Source organism: Podarcis gaigeae (genome assembly GCF_964106915.1).
Source record: "Podarcis gaigeae genome assembly, chromosome: 7".
Classification (NCBI taxonomy): domain Eukaryota; kingdom Metazoa; phylum Chordata; class Lepidosauria; order Squamata; family Lacertidae; genus Podarcis; species Podarcis gaigeae.
This window is the reverse complement of record NC_139683.1, coordinates 64,785,369-64,806,176: the sequence shown is the minus strand read 5'-3', so window position 1 is coordinate 64,806,176 and position 20,808 is coordinate 64,785,369. Positions and strand designations below refer to the sequence as shown.

The 20,808-nt window shown below is 40.8% G+C and overlaps 1 protein-coding gene and 1 long non-coding RNA gene across 3 annotated transcripts in view; one reads left to right on the top strand and one right to left on the bottom strand.

Moving 5' to 3' along the window:
• The first annotated feature begins 1,894 nt into the window (after positions 1–1,894).
• Positions 1,895–20,808, top strand: part of CDYL (chromodomain Y like) — a 90,936-nt gene continuing 72,022 nt past the window's right edge. The window contains exon 1 of one of the 2 annotated variants that reach the window (XM_083747323.1): positions 1,895–2,589. In XM_083747323.1, the coding sequence (XP_083603449.1) occupies positions 2,566–2,589 (24 nt within the window). In that variant the 5' untranslated portion in view covers positions 1,895–2,565. The remainder of the gene's footprint in view (positions 2,590–20,808) is intronic. The other variant, XM_083747322.1, reaches the window with a different exon arrangement.
• LOC310848497 lies at positions 15,583–20,470 on the bottom strand. The gene is made up of 3 exons (XR_014566459.1): positions 20,349–20,470; positions 19,265–19,335; positions 15,583–16,804 (listed from the first exon to the last, which is right to left on the bottom strand). It is a non-coding gene; the product is annotated as an uncharacterized lncRNA (long non-coding RNA).

The window sequence follows — 20,808 nt, the reverse complement described above, 5'->3', positions numbered from 1 at the left end:
ATTATGTGTTGTAATCCTGTGCTATATTTTGTATTGCTTAATGTCCTAATGCTCAGCAAACCTGTAGAACACCGTTTTCTGCTTGTTTTCTTTTCTGGTAAATATGCCAAGAGGTTAAAAAAAGTATTTTATTTCTTATAATCTTTATTTTGTTATGTGCAAATGTATGTGATGTATGTGAACTGAAATTCTATTCATTGACTTAATTTGGAGTTCAGCCCTAGCCTAAGCATCTCTTGATGTTGCTCTCTTTGCATATCTGGCTTTGTATCTGCCTATGTTTTTCCTTAATTGAGTGGAAGACAGGCTTTTAGTCAATCATTTTTAAGGCAATATTTAATCAATTTTTCTTCAGGAGGTGAAGAAATTTGCCAAGAAACCATTTATGAATTCTCCCACTGGTGTATGCAATTCCTCATATTCAAATGCTCCAGAAGTCTCCGCAAGCAGCCACAATAATGGTAAGCATAACCACAGACATCTGAAGCTGTTGTAATATAAAGTTTATATAAAATACTGAAGGTACTAAAATGAAGCTGGGAACACGAAACTGTTATTGGAAATTAGGACAGAACTGGAAGATGCATATATGACAGCAAAACTGATATTGTTAATGGATAAAAAAAATGTATATAATAAATGAGAAGAGGCTTACAGTGTAGTCCTAACCGTGTCTATTCATAATTAAGTCCTATTGAATTCAATGTGATGTACTTACTAGTAAGTGAGGTTAGGATTGCAGTCTCAGGGTGTTGATGGATGGGATATGAATGGAAAAATTTAAGACATAAAACAAGATGGATAAGTACATCTGAACAGGTAAAAACCAAGGTGATGGGTGCAAATAGATGGAGTGAATGGACAATGGAAGAGATTGAGATACTAATCAATAATAGTAGGTGAAAGCAATGTAGGTAAAATTGAGCAGAAATCTTAAGAGAAATAAAATGAAAGCGATGAGTAGTAGATACACGTAATGAGGACTGGTTAAACAGAATGGTTAGAAAATGGATATGCAATAATTGGAAAGAATGGTGAGTTTGTAAGAAGAGAATGTAGAAATGCTGGTCTGATGAACAGATGGGAGATAATGGGATACATATAGAGGGTGGGTGAGAAAATGAGTTGGTAGTTTGTAGGTGGATGGGAATGGCAGTCTGAATGGGCAAAAATATTTTATGAATGTAGAGCCTATGGATGGGTGGGGATGTTGGGAGATGAAGTGAGATGAATGTAGATGAGATGAGAAGGTGAAAAGGCAATGGGCTGATGGTGCGATGATGTGGGCGGACCATGAAGTTGCATGGAAGTAAAACGTAAAAGGGACAGGCAAATGAGTAGATGGAAAGGGTGATCATGTTAGGTGGCTAAACCAGATCACCATTGGAACAGAAGGAGTCTGAAAGGACAGAAATAGATGAGAGGGGCTGAAGGGTTGACTAAGCAAAGATGGGAAAGCTGAAGGGAGACAGAACAGATGGAGGTGAAGTTGATGAATGGGTGGACCTGAAGGCTACATGGGTAAAGGGTGCTGGGGTTGAGCAGAGGAAGTGGTGAGGTGCTGGGTGCCTGCTTCCTTGGGTCTGGGGGCTTGAAGGGCAGCTCTGCCGTCCCCCCAACCCACCTCAGCACAATCTGAGTGGTGGTGGCCTTTTTTAATGGGTGGGGGGAGAGGTGGGGACCCCCAACCTCCTCAAAAAGTTGGGTCCAGCTCTCCCTCCATGGTTGCTACCAGCACCAGCAGCGACGGAGCCCACGGCACACCAGCGCCCCCAACCCCAGACCACCCCCCACTTCCCGCTGCTGCTCCTCCTCCTCCTCCAATCCCCTCCCCTCCCGTCGCTCCTCCCCCTTCCTCCCGGCGGCCATTGGCCCAATCCCCGCCGCCCCCTCGCGCCGCCGCTCAGCTGAGGAGACAATGGGCGATCAAAGGAGGGGAGGGGGAGGAGGAGGAAGAGGATGGCGCTAGGCGAGGCTGGAGCCCGGGCGTGTGGCACTCTCTCTGCGCTCGATTAGTGAGCCTAGTGGGAGGCTCGGCCAGGCGAGGCAGCCGACGGAGGGACGCCCGAGCGGCGGCGGCAGCGGGTGAGGGGAGTCGCCGCTGCTGCAGCTGCCTCCTCCTCGCGCGCGCGGCGGCGGCGCCCCCCCTCCTGCCCCCTATACACTCGTCGCCTTCTTCTCCCGCGCCTCGCGAGCAAAGTGTGCGAGAGTGAGTGCGAGTGCGAGTGAGCGAGAGCCCCGTTGCGCAGCTTGCTCTGCGCACAGGCACCACCACCAGCGGAGGAGGAGGAGGAGGAGGAGGAGGAGGAGGGCGGCAGAGGCACCACCAACCACCAGCAGCAGCACCACACGGGCATTGGGGGAGAGTGAGTGTGTGGGGAGGGGGGGAGAGGAGCCAGACACGCGCACACTCACACACACACACACACACACACACACACACAGGAGGAAGAAGAAGAAGAAGAGGAGGGGAAAGGAGGAGAGAGGCCACGGCAGACACTCAACTGAGACAAAAGTATCTCCAAACCAGCACCCAACTCCACCTTGGGAGGCGGGCGCCTCAGCATGGCTTCCGAGGAACTCTACGAGGTAACACAGACCCTTGTGCTTCCTCTCCCCCCCCCCCACGCCCAACTCCACAACCCCCCACCCCGTGGCCCCCGCCTTCCTCACTCTCGGCCCCCCCTCTATTTTAAGTGCTAACGCTTAAAAAAAAAAAAACACCCCAACACCCTTGCATTTCTTTCCTCTCTTTTTTTTCTCCTTGGCGGGGCCCTGTAGGCGCGCGCGCGCGCTCCCGCCGGCCCGCGTGCGCGTGTTTCCAAATTGCGAGCTTTTCGCCTCCCTGCCCTCCTCCTCCTCCTCCCCCAGTTTCGCTAGAGAAGAGGACGGAAATATGACTGAAAGGAGGAGACGGCAAAGTGTTTGCCATTGGCTTGCGCTTTCTCTTCTCCTCTCTTCTTGCCCGCCTTACTCCACCTCTCCTCTCCCCACCCCACCGCCCGGCCCCACAACCCCTCTCCCAACTCCACAGCCGCCCCCTTGCCCTCTCCGGTCTCGCCACTCGGACTCCACGAGGGAGGGGGGAGGGGAAGGGGTGGTTGGGTGGGTGCTGCCGGGTGGGTTCCGGACGGTGGGTTCCAAGAGCTGACAGCCACGACTTGCTCAGAAGCTCCTTGTGCACCCAAAGTGAGGTGGCTGTGTGCCCTCCCCGTAGTGTGCAAAAATGCGTGCAAAAGCCATGCCCCCTCTAGGGCGGGCACGAGGAAGGGTTTCTTTCTTTCCTGGGGTCGTCTTTTGAAACTGCATTGACATCTTAGCCTTGCAGCAAGCCAGCTGAGTTGATGCACAGCATGAAACATTCAAAAACGATATGCCTCCACGTTGTTGTTTTTTTGCAGGAAGGCAAGTTTTTCTTTTAAAAAAAAGAATATGGTGGGGGGTAGGTTCAGAGCTGGTGCTAAAGAGACGTCATCCTTTTTGCACTACTGTGTTATCCTATGGTAAAAATTGGAGTCTTTAGCTTTGCCAGCGAAGGGGGCAACCGCTTTAACTTTGAATTTCAAGTTTTCACATCTCTAATGTATGTGGATGCACACTGGAAATCTTCTTCAATGCAGCTTCCTGGTTTTGATATTTACGAAATGTTGTATTAGGGCTCTGCAACAATAATTATTTTGGAACCATTGGAACCCATTTGATAAATATCAGTTCACTGAAAAGACAATAGTTCTCTTGTCCTTTAGGCAAATACATATTTAGAGTGTGTGTTGGTATTTTTAGATTGCTACTGTTTATCTGAATCTAAATTTTTAAGGAAGAACTGAAATATACTGGAAAAAAGTATGAAACTTGGGTCTGCAATCCTAAACACAATAGTAGGGAGCAAGCCCTGCTGAACACATTGGAACTTTCTTCTGAGTAAACATGAATAGGATTGCGCAACTAAGTGCCTTGCCAGTGTACTAGGAGGAACTTCTTGTGAATGAGGGATAGATCCTATTCAGTCAATAGAAAAATAGCTATACACATGTTTGTTTTGAGTGAGTTTGATGAATAAAGTTTCTGAACCACTAAACCAATAATAGGAAGGTTTGGTATCTCATAGTTAATGGTTGTGAAGACTTCAACCATCTTCAGAGTTGAAGCCAAACTAAGCCTTGGATGAAATGTGGGAGAAAGAAAAAAACTTTATGACTGAGTTCACTAAATTAGCCTTACTCAAACCTGTAATTGAATGCTGTGGTGATCAAGGCAGATGACTTCATGGAGTGGTCGCCTGTGGATCAACAGTTAATATGGACCTCAACCATTAAGGTGGTAATCAGTGTATCATTCAGTCATGCTTATTATCTATGGAAACTGATGTCTCTTAGTCGCACTAACTAAATGAGTTGGAAAGGTGATTAGGACATTAAGGCATAAAAATATACCAGATGCTGGATGCATTTGGGACCTATCCAGGGCCTGGAATACTTCATTAACTGAAGTAAGTTGGCCAATCCCATGAGTAAGGTTGTTGATATGGAAACATTCTTCTCAAATATTTTGTCTTATTTTTTAGAGCACTATAGATCATGAATTGTGGTTCTTTTTACAAATAGACTCACTCTTGAAATATATTAACACAAATACATTGTTTAAAAATGCCAGAGTTGCTTGATGATTGTTGTCCTTCATGCCAAGTTTCAGGTAGAAGACAGCTGAGTCTGGCTATGCCTATGAAGGGGTGAACAGATATCCCAGTTAAGTGGGATAGATGTCTTGGTCAGATACAGCTGTGATGCCGTCTGGTCCTGTATTGAATTCTGCAGTGATTTGTTGGTAATTGCTAAATGAAAGGGGGAGGCCATGGACTCTTTTTGGGGCATTGGGGTGTTTACCCTTCAGAGTTGGAATGCAGTGGCATTGAGTTTGGTCTAAATGATGAACATGATGTAAAGATTTACAGCTGTCTTTGCCATGATATTTTTTGGAACTACAAACAAAAAAAACTATCAAAGGAATATAAATTTTGATTACTGGATGTTTTAGAAATAAAAGAAACTCCTTGGAAATTCTATCTTTCCCATGAAATACTTTTGCTGTTTATGGTTGAAAAATATGGATTGTCAAGTTTTATAATTATATATATATATAATTATATATATATATATATATATATATATATAGTTTTATAATTTTTATTTAGTGCTAAAGATAATATTTGAGAGAATTCTCTGCAACTCAAAGAAAAGCAACTTGACAGAACAACATTTTGTTTTTTTCCTGGAAAATAACTTGGAGAAGCAACAGGTCAAATGTACTATTCTGACTGGATATAGTTCTCTTGGATTCATCTAATAGTTCAAAGCAGGATACAGAAGACCAGTTGAAGCGGATCAAAGTTTAGGAGTCTTGTACATCACAGTCATTTATCTAAAAGCATTCCTGAAGTTATAAGTCAAGCATTCATTCAAGGAGTTGGATAAAGTCATTGAATGTGACTTTCTTTCATCTTTTCACCTGAATTTATACACATGGAATTTTGCTCTTTATTAATGGCATCACAGTATTCTCATAGTAGGATATTCTATGCACATTTTTTACTTGAAACTTAAGCAAAATCTATAGGTTGTTTGACTCTGAATTAAATATCTACCACTTATCTCTAGAAGCATGAGGAACAGACAACTTGCTTTGCTAACTTACCCAACACATGACGCAAGCAGTACTTCTTTTGAGGATTATTTCTCTTACTCGGATTTTGGAATTAATAATTTCACCAAATTATCTCAGATGGTAAATCTTAAACATCTTTTTTATGAAGATAATGGGATTTTAAGTACAATGAACAGGTTTGTTTTTGGTTTGTTTGTTTTTTAGGATGGGCACTCTATACACAATCATCTTAATATGTTTGTACTGTATCAGTTTCAAAATATCAAAATTTTGGCCCTCCATTAAGTAGGCATGATCCAGAACTGTATTCTGTTGATTTGACAATACTCATAATTTAAACAAAAATAAATCAAAATATTAAGCCCATTAATTATGTTGAGGCTTTTTCAGATTGGTGACAGGTAGTTGTTTTTGTTCTGCTTTTTCCATGTGTTGCAGTGGGGAAGAAAATGAGGACAACAGCAAATGAATAATAATCAAAGCCCATCTGTACCCATATGAAATTGCCTGATTAATGTGATTTTCAGAGGCCCTTCTTTGGGTACCCATCTTTGAAGATGAGATGGGTGGTAACTGGGGATAGGGCCTTCTTGGTGGTGGCACTACGCTCTGGAATGTCCTCCCCAGATACATTTGTCTACTTTTGTCTTCCCCTCTGGTTTTATTAGATGTGCAGTGGACAATTTGATTGCTTTAGCAGCTCTATTTTAAGTTCCTTTTGCTGTTTGATATTCTGAAAGTGTGTACTATACTTGTAACTTTGGTAAGTTTATTATGATTGGTTTTCTCTTTGTATTTGGATGTTGCATTGCAAATTTTCTTGAAAGATTAAAACATGGGGGGGGGGACACCTTAAATAAAAAAATAGGCTACTAATTGCCTTGAACAACAAGCTAGCTAACTGGACAATCTGTAGTTGCTCTAATAAGTAACATCAATGACTGATGTTTCTTTATTCCTGACCTATACTGTCTTCTAGATTTGGGGCAGTTTGCATTCTGAAATGGTGTATAGATAACACACTATGTGTGTTAAAACATGTGCTTCAAATACTGGCCATTAAAATGACAGCCCAAGTAAAAAGTTTCAGCAGTTCCAAATTATGTTCAGATTTTGGTGATTGTCTAGGAAATGGGTGAACCAGACAGGCAGGCATGGCTAATTCTTCTTGTTGTGTCCTTGCTGTTCAGATTTGACACATGTATGGAATAATTAGGATAATATCAACTGAACTGAGAATTATAATGGGAAGTAGGGTCTCAAGTACATAGAAAACAGGGAACTTCCAAATAGTATTGAGTTACTAGCAGTACGGTGCTCAACTAAAATTTTATTTCAGCCTAGCTAGATATATACAACATACAACATTGAAACAAACCAAACTGGACAAAAGCTGAGCTTTGTACATGTTGAAGATTCTTGAGGCTTCAAAGCTCCCTGTAGTATGGAAGGCGGTGAACTAGAATGATTATGAAAATGGCTTTAAATGTGAATGCGGAGAAGAGAAAAGCTGGCAGGAGCTAAAGTGGGACAGAGAGAGCTATAATGTAGTGGTCAATTTGCAGAATTGGCATTTCTAAAATATGTAGTATATCTCCAGTGTTTTGGGGATGTGTGGTAGGTTTGCAGTAGGGAGCTTCAGCCAGTAGCAACTCCCTGATATATGTCCATTGTGAGCCCTGGAGACTCCCAGCTCTCCTTTACGTTTTATGTATCCTAGCATCATACGTCAAGAGTGTTAACTGACCCTTAAGCATGGAGAATTTAGAAGGATATGGTTCCTGAGATGAAATGATGTGAGGAATGAAATAGAAAACTTCCCTGGTTGGTTCAGAGTCTCTATGTTTCTCTGGGTCCCCAGCTGTGGTTGGACTACAACTCCCATCATCCCTAGCTAGCAGGACCAGTGGTCAAGGATGATGGGAGTTGTAGTGCAACCACAGCTGGGGACCCAGGTTTGAGAAACTGGTTGAGACCAAAGTTCATTGGGTCTAGCATTCTGTTGCCACAAGTGGCCAGCTAGATGCTTTGTTGGTGTTTGTTGGTAATGGCCATTGCCCCACTGTTGTTTAATCAGAGATACAAGGAGTTTGAACATGGAGGTCCTGCTTGGTTATCATGACTAACAAATGTTGATACACTTGCCTCTATGAATTTGTCCAATACTTTCTTAAAGTTACCTATACCTAACCTGTAAAGGCTACCCATTGATAATGAGTTCCAAGATAATAATCTGCTTGATTGTAGTATAGTATTTGGAATGGGTTGATGCTTTCTGAAGATGAATTTATTACACATATATAATATTTCTGTAAGAAATTACATGTATCCAGCATATTTACCAAATACAGTAGCAGTGAATATATGTTCGTTTCACCATGGGTATACATGCTTGGGGATCTCTGGCTGCTCATTGTGTGAACATGAATACATGTGGTTTCCAAGTCTTAATTGGAAATATTTATCATACTCTACAGAGTGATATAATTTAGCATGTTTATTTGTATTGAGTAAACAAAGCTGAAAGCTTTGAAACTGCAGAGCTTGCCTAATATTGTATTTGTACTTGGCTTCCATTCATTGTTACCAATGAACTTACGAAATGGAAAATTTTCTGTAGGAAAATAAAACACTAGAAAAATTTCCATGAAGAATGCCCACCTGACATGCTTGGCCCTGAGAAGAGATTATAGCTCCTGATCAAGAGTTCTTTGAGTACAGAATTCAGAATCCCGGTTGTTCCTTTTTTAAAACAACAACAACTACTACTAAAGAGCTAAGTATCCTTGATGCAGACATGATGGGTTGGATCTGGGTTGCTATATTTTGAAGAGCAAAAAAGAGGATGCTATGATAACTCTCATTTTAAATACCCCTACTATATGTAGGCTATAGAAGCTGTGATATATTGCTAAGGGGGGCAGGAGAAGAGAAGAGGAAAGCAAGTCTTCAACCACCAGTTATGTCTGTGTCTCATCCAGAAAGTATAGCCAGAGACATTTTGGCAAATTTACAAAATACACCCAGGCAGAAATTTTAACCCTGACAAAGAGGACGTGTTCTGGATAAAGAGGACACATGGCAACCCTAATTAGACTTAAGTCATGTTTAGAGTAGGGCTGTTGAAATCAGTGATGCTTGGGTTGGCCATGACTAACTTGTCCAATTGACTTCATTATGTTTACTTGGATCCAACCCATTGCATAGATATAGTAATGGTAAGTAGAGTGAGCTGTTGGTGGAAGGGTTGAAGGAAGAACACATTTCCTAGTTCATGCTTCTGAATGAGGGCAAAGTGAAATGTAATTGTGTGTTGTTTCTGTATATTATTTTGTTTAAAATGCTTAAATGTTTCAAATGCTTTGCATATTGTCCCACTGAGGTATTGTGAAGTAGCAATATTAGGGGAGATAAGATTTAAATAAAGTTAGTGGCTTTTTTGAGAACATCATATGAGACCTAGCTTTAAACTAATTCCTCAGTATTATGAAAAATTATCTACTTTTAGTAAAAAAGCGCATGAAATATGCAATATTAGTCTTGGGTATAAATACATCCTTGCTTTAGTTGGTTATGATGTTGCTCATATGCAGTTTTTTGATGCCTCATTATATTTAAACAGAACTACTCATTTGATGCTATATGGAAACTACTGCTAAGAACACTGGGTCTTTGCATATAGATGTTTACAGCCCTGTTTTCAAAGTCAAAACAGTGTTTAAAAGACTAGGTTGTAAAAGCTGAAGTGGGTAAGCATTGTCTTGCACTTGTGGAGTAGTTTGAGGATAAACCTTTTGCTGAGGATTGTGCTTGAGCTATTTATTATATACTTATTTTCTCTTTAAGGAGTGAGCTGCTAGTTTTCTCTTTGTTTTCTTTTGTACTGACACATCACTGCACTGATAAGTAAGTTCTCATGGCCACAATTCTCAATTCTGTTTGCACTATTTTTGCTAGGTGGTATTTCTAACCAGTGGTGTAGGCTTTCTGGAAAATTGTGAATTAGGATAATTTGCGTAAGAAAATGTTCAGTATCCACCAGAAAATTTTCTAATGCCCTAGAAAGTGAAACAATTTAGCATGTTTATTTTGCTTGTATTTAGTAAACAAATCTTTTAAAAAAAACCCCTTTCCTAATATTCATTTGCAGTTGGCATTCACTAATTGTTACTAATGAGCTTATGAAACAGAAAATTTTCCCTGGGGGAAAAACACTTGAGAAAATTTTTACCCATCACTACTCCTAATGCTTAAATTTGTGCAAAACAACATGAGGATATTCTGAAATCATTTAAAACTTGTTTGTATTTTTGATGTCTACTAGTGAAGTAGACACACGTTAGTGCAGTGAGTGGTAAGATTAACATGTAAGATTTCCCCACGGCATCACAAAATCGCTAGCATATTATTACAGTACCTATAATCTACCTTAAAGGAGTGGTGATGTGTCCACTTCCTTAAGAGGACCTCCATGGACCCAAATATGTTAAATTACTATTGTACAGTGGCAAATATCCCCTTTTGGGAAAAGGTGTTTGAGAAGGTGATATGGTCTAGTTTGAGGCCTGACCATGGCACTGAAACAATCTTGGTTGCCCTGGCTGAGGACATTTGTCAAGAGAGATGTGGGAGTATGACCCTGCTCATTCTGTGTGATCTTTCAGCGACTTTTGATAGTGTTGACCATGGTATCTTTTTGGAGCATCTCAGGGAAGTTGGGGGCACGGTGCTTCAGTAGTTCTGATCTTACCTCCACAGCCTTTCCCAGAAACAAGTTGTAGGAGGCTGCTGTTTGCTACCATAGAAGCTATTCTGTGAGGTTCAATGGAGTTGCATCTTCTTCCCCATGCTATTTCAGATCCATATGGCAGTCACTGGGCGCTGTCATCAGGACATTTGGAGTGAGGTGCTAATTTGCAGATAATGCCCAGCTTTATCTCTCAATTCCACCTGAGTTGGGAGAGGCACTTGAGGGGTTAGACCTGTGCTTGGAGGTGGTGATGTGCTGGATGTGGGCCAGTAAATTAAAGCTGAATCCTGAAAAGACAGAGGGATGTTATTTGTCTCAAGTTGGGGAGATGGCCTGTTGTGGAAGTGGTTGCACTCCTCTGAAGGATATTGTAGATATTCCTGGATTCAGCACTGTCCCTGGACTCAGGTGGCCTCCGTAGACAACTGTGTCTTTCTTTCAGCTCCAGCTGGTTCACCCATTGGACGGAAATGACTTGTAGTAATAGTACTGGGTGTTGTGAACTAGTGCCTGGAATGCGTAATGGACCGAAAGGGACATACTCAGCCTTCAGTCCCTATCTTGGAACTGAGTTGAGAAGCTGACCTCATGGCTACCACATCTAGTCTATCTCTTGCACCTTCATGGTTCCCACCACTACCACTTTGTTTGAGAACTCTTTGTGAGGGAAGATACTGGTAACTTGAAAACCTGCCATAATTTTGTGCCTTTTTGGTTGGTCCTTATAGAGGTATAGCCTCTATAACTGATTTTGGTTCCCCCTCCCTCCATGGAGCAACATGGCAAGATTTTTTTTTTCTCCAATCTAGATAAGACAGAGATTCTACAAGCATCCACTAATAGTTCCACTAGAACCATCAATGGATGGTTGATGCGTTAGTATTCAACCTCTGCTGGATGGGATTGCACTTATCATACAGGACGAGGTGCACAGCATGGGGGTGCTTTTTAAAATATAGTATTTATTTATTTATTTATTTTATTATCCATAAACAAACAAACAACCCCTAATCAGAGGATCACAGGGTTTGCAGTATAAAAATCATTTGGTTGTGAATAACAGGGTGTCATCAGTAGCCCTAAGCACCTTTTATTAACTAGTTTGTGTGCTGAGGCTCTAACTTTTATTTTTATTTTTTAAGTGTTGTTCTGTCTCGACATAGTTATCTACACTTTGGTTATCTCAGAATTAAACTACTCTTAATTAGTTATAATTGGGACTGCCTTTGTGACAACCATTTGGGAAGTTCATCTGATTCAAAGTGCTGCAGGTGGGTTATATATGGTGGCAGTGTAGAATTTATCACATGCTAACTGTTATTACTGTTTGGTAACGGCTTTTGCCTATAAAGTCTACCGATGTATCTTCAAGACTTTCTGCTCTTCCATATTGTTAAAATAAGAATAGCCACATCTTAAGATCTTCCATTAGAACTCCTGTTTTAGTTTTGGCCCAGACTTCAGCGAATGCTTTCCCCAGGCACACCTGGCAAGGGTCTGTGCAGCCGACCTTTAGGGATGTATCAAAAACACCCAGGCCTTTGGAGATTTGGGATGCCCTTGGTTTTTTATCTTGGAGATGGAATATGTAGGATTATTAATTATTTGATAGGCGCTCTGTTCTTTTGCTTTTAGTTTGCTTGCCTTTTTTGCTATCTCATTGTTAATGAGACTGCAAGCTGCATTGGAAGTGTGCAAGTAATCAAACAAAGAAGGAAAGATGAACAATTGGGGTGATTTCTTTTGGGTAGCTTAATATAGTGATGGGGAACCTTTAGCTTTCCATATGGTATATGGATTACAGCCACTGGCCTTGCTGCCTATGCTGATAGAATTAGAGTCCAACATCGCTTGGGGAGTTCCAGATTCTCTTTTGCTGGTTTACCCATCCCGGAATCTTAGAAGTCTAGAAGGTAGATCCAGTCACGGATGACTCTGGGGTTGCACGCTCATCTCGCTCTATAGGCCGAGGGAGCTGGTGTTTGTCCACAGACAGCTTCCGGGTCATGTGGCCAGCATGACTAAGCCACTTCTGGTGAACTGGAGCAGCTCACGGAAACGCCATTTACCTTCCCGCTGGAGCGGTACCTATTTATCTACTTGCACTTTGACGTGCTTTCGAACTGCTAGGTGGGCAGGAATTGGGACCAAACAATGGGAGCTCACCACGTCACGGGGATTCAGACCGCTGACCTTCTGATCGGCAAGCCCTAAGGCTCTGTGGTTTAGACCACAGTGCCACCCGCATCCCTTTAAGCAGTCTAGAACTGTAGCACAATTCCCCTGTAGAGGTTGAGGTTTAGGGAGTTCACAGGTGTTGCCTCAGGCAAGTATTACATTATTGCAATTTGTTGATTGCAAACAGGCTTCTGTCCTCACTTTAGATGACTGCAGAGTCTTAACTACATATAAGTCGTCAATAATTATTAGTTATCTTGTTACTGTGTGGATGACCGTAGTACACTTGGTACTTGGGATTGTAGCAGATTTCAGGCTGTGGTACACATTTGTAGTACATTATGATCACATCTAGCACATGATTAACTCAAGTGATAGCAACGCCTCACTGTTGAAATGGCACAATTTAATTGCATGCAAGGCAGAGAGCTTGAAAGCTCCTTTTGCACCATGTTTCCCTGGTGCGAAAAGCTCTCCATTGTGCTTACCAGGCTCTGTGATGCTTTTGTGAGATCTTGTGGCAACGTAGATGGCCCTATGAAATCTCACAATAGCATCCCAGAGCCTAGTGAGAAATGCAGAGAGAGCTTTAAACAGGCTTCCTCAACCTTGGCCCTCCAGATGTTTTTGGCCTACAACGCCCATGATCCCTAGCTAGCAGCACCAGTGGTCATGGATGATGGGAATTGTAGTCTCAAAACATCTGGAGGGCCAAGGTTGATTGAAGAAGCCTGGCTTAAAAACTCTCCACCTTGCTTGCAGCAGGGTACTAAGGATGATCACGTGGGGCAGTTTGAGTATATGTGTTTTTGTACATATGCTGCTTCCATGGAATACAATCCATGCAGAAGATAACATCATACAGTATGTTAATATCATACTATCATGTTTGCCCTAGAGATTTCCTTGCTTACAAGCGTCCTCTCCTTCCTAGACAAGTTCATATAACAAAGGGGTTTAAAGTGGGAGCCCAGTTACTACAGTTTCTAGCTGCTGGACTGACTGAAGATATAAGCCCAGCAGTGAGTTCTGAGTCCGGGAAAACATTCCAACCATTTTGCACACAGGAATCAGCCGTTGTTTCATTTTCCAACTAAAAATTTCTGCAAACTTTGAGTCCCCCATATATTGAAGTCCATATCATGTTTGTGGATATTCTTATTCCGCTGCCCCATTGACAGCAGACTTGGTCACTTGATTCCTATACCCCACCCTCTTTCTCTCTGTGTGTATTATATTATATAGCACATATCATTGTGTGGCGAATGAAACATTTTGGGATGTTCCCCCAAAGTAGTATCTTCTTAGCTACAGCAATTCCATTTCGTCCTCTTTATTAAAATAAAAAATAACATAAGCTTGCCTGCATGGTTGGTACGCTCCTCATGTAATTTCATAGATCCTAAAAGCAATCACAGAATTGTAGAGTTGGAAGAGACCACGGGGGTCATCTAGTCCGACCCCCTGCAGTGCAGGAACCTTTTGCCCAAGGTGGGGCTTGAACCCATGAGCCTAGTTATGCAAAGGATCTCAGATGAAAGGTAGTACCTAACCGTGAGCGAGGTAATATTTTATACAGCAGTTGTGTGTGCGGCATATACTGTTGTGTTTGGTTAAGAGAACACTCTGAAATTCCTAGGGAAACAAGCAGTGAAAAAGTGCTGGGGAATTATACAGAATTTTACCTCTCTGGCATGTGCCCTTTATGTTTGGAAATGCAAGCCTTTCTTTCATACTTTTTATACATTCACAACAGCAGACGTGGTTTCATGTGATGAACACAACTGCTTCACAATGTGGTGAAGCGGCAGTACATTTGCATCAACTTAAACGCTGCTTCATCTCTGAAAGCTGACTACTCAAGCACACAACATAAAGTTTTGGAGTTGTACATTTTCAAATTATTATGCTTTTAAGGCATCCACCGGGACCAAATTCATGTCTGGGAGGGGGGCAATATTTAATCTCAGGCACATTATTCTTTTTCCATGCTTGTTATCCAGTATTTTCTGTGTTGTCTCTCTCTTCTCTCTTTAGTAGGATGTTTGTTTATAAATAAGGCCAGATTTATGTAAGTAAAGTGAACACCTTACTTCCACATTTTGTAAGATTAGGTTAGAAATACTAGGTTCCCTAGCTAATATTGGGCTCAGAAAGTACAGTTTCATTCACTTACCTTTTTTTGAGAAGGTTTAAGAAATCTTTTGGATGAATAAAATGATGAATAAAATAAAATGTAATAAAACAAGCTTCTTTTTCAGAAATCGTTGAATTTTAGCTTCAATGCATAATTCCTTTGAGAAATTGCTTTGTGGAGACAGACTTTTTTGAGCAGCCCTCATATATATGATCAGTTCACAAATAATTTTTTTCAGTGTTCACCTTCCAGTACCAAATTGTCGTTAGCAGTGAAAGTTGGATCCAGTTCTTCCTGCTCATCAGTAGAATTGTTTCATCTGTACAAACTGATTTGAAGTGGGGGCCTGTTCTCAATTACAGAAATGTTTGATTATGGTATATGAGCTAGGGTCACTGTTTGATATTGCAGTGTGCTGTCTTGATGTCCAAAAACGTCTCTAGTTTTAAAATCTTAGTATATCATTTCATAAAATAACATGGTAAGCAAATGTATTTTCTATAATTAATGTGTGGAACAAATGAACTTTAGAGCTCACTAACTCACATCAAGCACTTAAGCCATGCTGTGCAAGATTTTCTATTACATGGGTGTTGCCCTTGTGTCACGAAGGTTAAAGTTAGACATACGAAACTGCCTTGCTATTTTAGAAACTGTCTTGCAAATATATAAAAGCAGCAATTCTAAGTACACTTACTAGGGGGAAAGTGCTGTTAAACTCAGTAGAACTTACCTCTGTGTAAATCTGCTTAGATTTAGGCTTTAAGAAAATAAATGTGTTTGTAGAAATGAAGCCACAATTGTTTTTTTAAAAAATCTACAATGCTGGGCGGGGGGCGGGACAGGAATCCTGGATTGTTTGTTCTGCTATTTGCAGTGCAGGTGACTGAAGATTTTTGATCTTGGCCTCTTAAGCACTGATGTTAGTGCCTTGGCATTTGAAATATTTTTTCATCCTTGAAATAGGCCATACAAATGAGAAGATGTAATTGCAATGTGGCATAAAATGATCTCAGTTGCACATTTACCAAATGTATGTGATGGAAGCTGAAGGTTGTATCCAGCTAAGTTCTGCTGAGAGTAGTATATCCATTGAAATGAATGGACCTAAGTTAGTCATGTCCTTATTTTCAATGAGTCTAATTGTGTAGAATTAACACTGGCTGCAATCCTGAAAATTTGGACCAAAAACTCTTATTTTTTTCAAGAAATCTGATTAAATAGTGCAAAAATGGAAGTGAGGGGATTTTTTATGTTATTTTGGCCTTTATAAATCAAGAGCGAGTCTCTTATTTTACCTCTAGCTGAGCTTCTAAGCTTAGCTGTAGCTCAGTATTCACTATACAGGACAAGCAAAGCAATGCTAAGTATTAGCAGAGTGGGTAGCCAAAGTGTTTTCATGGTAGCCTTTGACAAACCTGTGCCTATGAGAGGTGTGTTGTACTTGTAGCTGAGATAGGGCAAATTTCAGGTTTATAGAAATTTGCTTTTCTGTATTACCAATATAGCTAATGTCATACTATGTCATGTCTATGTCTGCCTTTCTTACAAGCCCCTTCTTCATAGACAGATATACGGCCAAACAACTTAACATGGGAGTCCGGTTACTGCAGTTTTATCCCATTATAAACTAACTGAATGTATACACTCACAGCCAAGTCTGTGGCCAGGAAAGGAGTTCTTGCCATTTTCACCCTGGGGTCCTCCCCCATATTATTTATACAGTTCTTCCCTGACCATGCCTAAGTCCTACTCACACTAAGAGCCTGTAAGGCACCTGGTACCTATGTGATATACAGAAAATAAATTTACGGTAATGAAAACATGAGAAGATGTGGCAATGGTAGTGAATGCTGAACATTTGTCTGAGCAGTTTAGTACTCAAAACATGCCTGCTGAGTTGCGACTTCAGGTTGCAGTCCTGTGTGTTCACTTACTTGAGTGTAAGCCTTATTGACTGCAGAGCGACTTGTTTCTGAGCAGATGTGTGCAGGGTTGAGCTACAGTACATGAGACCCTTGAAGCTGTTCAGTGTTCTTCAAAGAATACTTTGGTGTCTCAGTTTTGAGCCGATGTACCTAAACATGTGATAAATGCACTTTTGTCTTCTTTATTAAATTTCTGTACCGCCCTTCATCCAAGGATTGCAGAACAGTTTACAATATAAAACCACAAAACACCTAACATGGTAGGAAACAAATACAATACCCCCTCCCACAGTTTAAGAGGCCATAGATTGTTTAATTAGCCAAAGGCCTGGGAGAAGAGGAATGTTTTTGCCTAGAGATATGTAATGAAGGCATCAGGCAAACCTCACCGGGGAGAGCATTCATAAGTTAGTATATGGTAGCATTTTGCTTCACCTAGTTTAAAGTAAACCCAGCTTAAATATTTTACTAGCCTTTCTTCCTTTGCCAAGCTTGTTAAAGGTGACTCAGACCCTTGAAGTTGAGTTGATATATGAACTTGATGTATTGACTTAATGTTTGCACACACAAGATGTGATCCTTCCATTTACAGCAGCGTTGAGGAACTTCCATCCCGTGGGTCTGATTAGGCCTGCCAATTTGGCCTGCCATGCGGTTTCGGCCAGGTTGCACCTACCTGCCCCGTACCTGATGTCATATATAATGTCAGACTGGTATAGTTACCACCTACTGCCGGAAGCAGGATTTTCAGCCACTGTCAATCAGCTGATTGCTGGTGCTTGCAGGGCACTGTGCCCTTCACCCATGTGGTTTGACTTCAAACTGCATGGGAAAGGAAAAAGGCTCACCTGCTTTCATTGTGATATCAGGTGACGGATAAGTGGACTGGCTATGGAATACGGGTGGCGGCGACAAAGAGGGATGTGTTATGCTCTGTGGTCCCTGTCTGTACCTGCATGGGAAAACCTTGTGTCATTAGTATTTTAATGATATTTCTATGATTCGCTTAAAAATGGAGCATACTTAAAATGGGAGGAGGGAATAGGTGGGTTGTTTGTTTGTTTAATAGTGGGCTTATCTGAACTCTAAAAGTACTGTAGTCATTTAACACCTCTCTTTCTGGATGCGTGTTTTAGCACAAGGCCTGATGAACAATTTGTGATGATCTGTGAAAAAATTGTGTTCCCAATATTTGTAAGATTGGCTACAGCCTGAATGGGAGGGAAACAGTAGAAGAACTATGGTGGATTATAGTGCACCATGCTATCCCATTTAAGGTTTAAAACTGTTCGTTTCTTTTCACTATAAAAGATGTTGGAAGTACATGTTCTTCCCCAGTTTCAAAATTCCATTTAAAAAACATTCAGGCTTGCATTTGGGTAGGAGAGGGGATATGTTTTTCTTTTTCATGCTAATTGTGTAGGTTTGAGCTCTGCAAATATTGCATAACAATAGGGCAGGGCATGATCTTTAGTCACTCCCCTCCCTGCTCTGCTGAGGGCTTGGTGACGCTGCTGCCCTCCTTCTGCTTCAAGTGCAGATGGGATATGTATGTGTGGCTTGCTGGGAGAGAGAAGGGTGTCATCCTAATTATTACATTGCATTACATTTTTGTGTATTTAAAACTGGCAGTCATTATTTCTTTCCTTTAGTGTGAGGTATGTTGGATGCTAGACATGCAGGTAGCTCTGAGGAGTGTTAGAAACTCAGATATATAAGCTAGGTGCCAAATGACTCCTTAAACCAGGGTTACCATCGCCAAAATGGAATGCCTAGTTGCCATTTGGGGGCCAGACTGTAGCTAGGCAAAAATGAAATCTTCTGATCTCCTCATTGCCACAAAGCAAATACTTAAGAGTGGAAGTGTATATTTTCACTTTTCTTGTAACAGTTGCATGAGTTAGAAATCGGCTAGGAAGAATGTCCTTCTTAGCAATTAACTTGAGAATGTAACTTACTTCAATGGTAAATATTTTGATGAGAATAAAAATTCTTCCGATAGAAGATGAGCTGCTGTGTTTTTAACCTCTTTATGTAGATTGAGAATTGAAGAGTAATTGTGTATGTATGTGCACTTTAGTTATAAAGACGTTTAATGTTTTATGATAGTCTTAAGTGTTATTGTTTATCTCTGTCCTTCTGTGTAAAACTACATGTGGAGATAATACAGCTATTCCATTCTACTTAATTTCAGCACTCATTCAATGTAGCACATAGGCTGAAATATTATCAAGGCACCTTGTTAATATTTCTGTGTTTTGAGACAATTGCTTATATTCTTGGCTATCTAGTTCCCCATATGCAGTGTGCCAGTCCACACATTCAGAAGGAATACTTTTTTTTAAAAAAGTAAAACTGAATAAAATTAAAATAGATTTATTTAAGAGAATTATAGGCCAGCTTTAAGGCCAAGCTCTGTCAGGACAGCTTCCATCATAAAATATTAAAATGCAACATGAATTTGATTGTTATTATCAGACACCAATAAAACCAGCAGTAGCAAAAAAAAGCAAACACCATTCTACCCAGGAACGAAAAAGCAATATGTAACTATGTCCACAGACCCATCAATGTGTGGTAAGATGGTAGTCAAGTAATAAATCAGAGCACCTGTCAAGGATAGGCAAGCAGATGACCAGTAACTTTTTAACCATTCCTTAGAAGATCTGTATGATTGTGACCTGTAAGAAAAAAGCTGGTAGTGAGTTCCAAAGCTCTGCAGCTGGTTTTGATAATACTTTCAGGTTAATAGAATTTAAGCAAGAGTTGTGCTTTAGTGATCTTGGATAATTGATCTTTCCCCATAGTTGATGTAGCCTCCCTGACAGTTCAGCTCTATATCTAGGATTGAAAGACTCTGCATAGCACATTTAATGACACTTAAGAGGGTCTTTCAGAAGTGGCTTTTCAAAGGACACATGGAGTTGCATTGGACTTTCCCGACTCCTATCCCAATGTGTGTTTGGTGTCAGGCATTTGTACCATTTATTTTTTCCAAAATGGCGCCTGGCAGATGGCAAAGATTTCTGCCACCCCCACCTTAGGAACCCTCATAGTGAGTTTCACAACAATAGCTCAAGAGGTGGCCAAAAGGATACCAAAAAAACAAGCAAAGTCATGTCAAAGCAACTTTTTGGGCTGCCATATTGATTCAAAGCGGCACCCAGCGCCCAAACATCAGTGAAAATCACCAGGCCAACCTTTGGGAATCCTTGTGCCGAGTTTGGAAATAATATCTGAAAAGGCGTTCAGTTTCACAGAAAACAGACAGACAGACAAAACAGCCTACTTTCCAAAATATGTAAAAGATAGAAAAAGTAGTCTGCATTCTGAAGGCATGGTAAGCCTTAAACCATGGCTTTCCACGTGCTAATACACAACACTGGAATTCTTCCAGTGTGCTCCTCTTTAGTTTGAGCAGCAAACCATGATCAGTTAGTTTTTCTCAAGAAATGTAAAAACCAGAAAAACATCCAAAGTGAACCCCAAAACAAAACAGAATGTGTCTCAAGATGCTGAAAAGATATGGATTTTATTTTCAAAGCAGCCCAATTTTGGCCAATTACTGTTTAAAGTCCTCCTTCAGGGGCTGTATAAACAAAGACGATGCATTGCATGAATCATATATACTCAACATTTAAAAACAAACTAAATTGGTTGTATACAAATTGCATATAAGCTTATCTCTACTTACCTAAATTGAAAAACAGCCTGCCGAGATCTCAGCAAGAAATATATCCCATTCATATTAACTGGAAACTGGAATTATTGTCTGAAGGCAACCAGTTATATATCTTCTAAAGAGTAATATGCAGGTGTTGTTAATACACGATAAAAAAAAATTAAGGATCATGATTTATGACAAGAAAGCATATAAAATAGTGCATAATGCATTTGATTATACCAGTTGAGATTGTTATTGGTGTCAATAATACCTTGCCACCTGTATTCTTGCAGTGAAAGATCACAATGAAAGTAAAAGATAATCACTGGAATGTAGATAAGAACTGCCAGCAGTCAGCTATGCAGGTGACTTTAGTTTGCTAACTAGAATGAGAGAAAGCTATACTGAAAGAAGGCATCCACAGACAGCTAGGACAAGTTAAAATCAAAAAGGAAACTGAGTTTGTGTGTGTATTTTGCTTCTAAAAAGC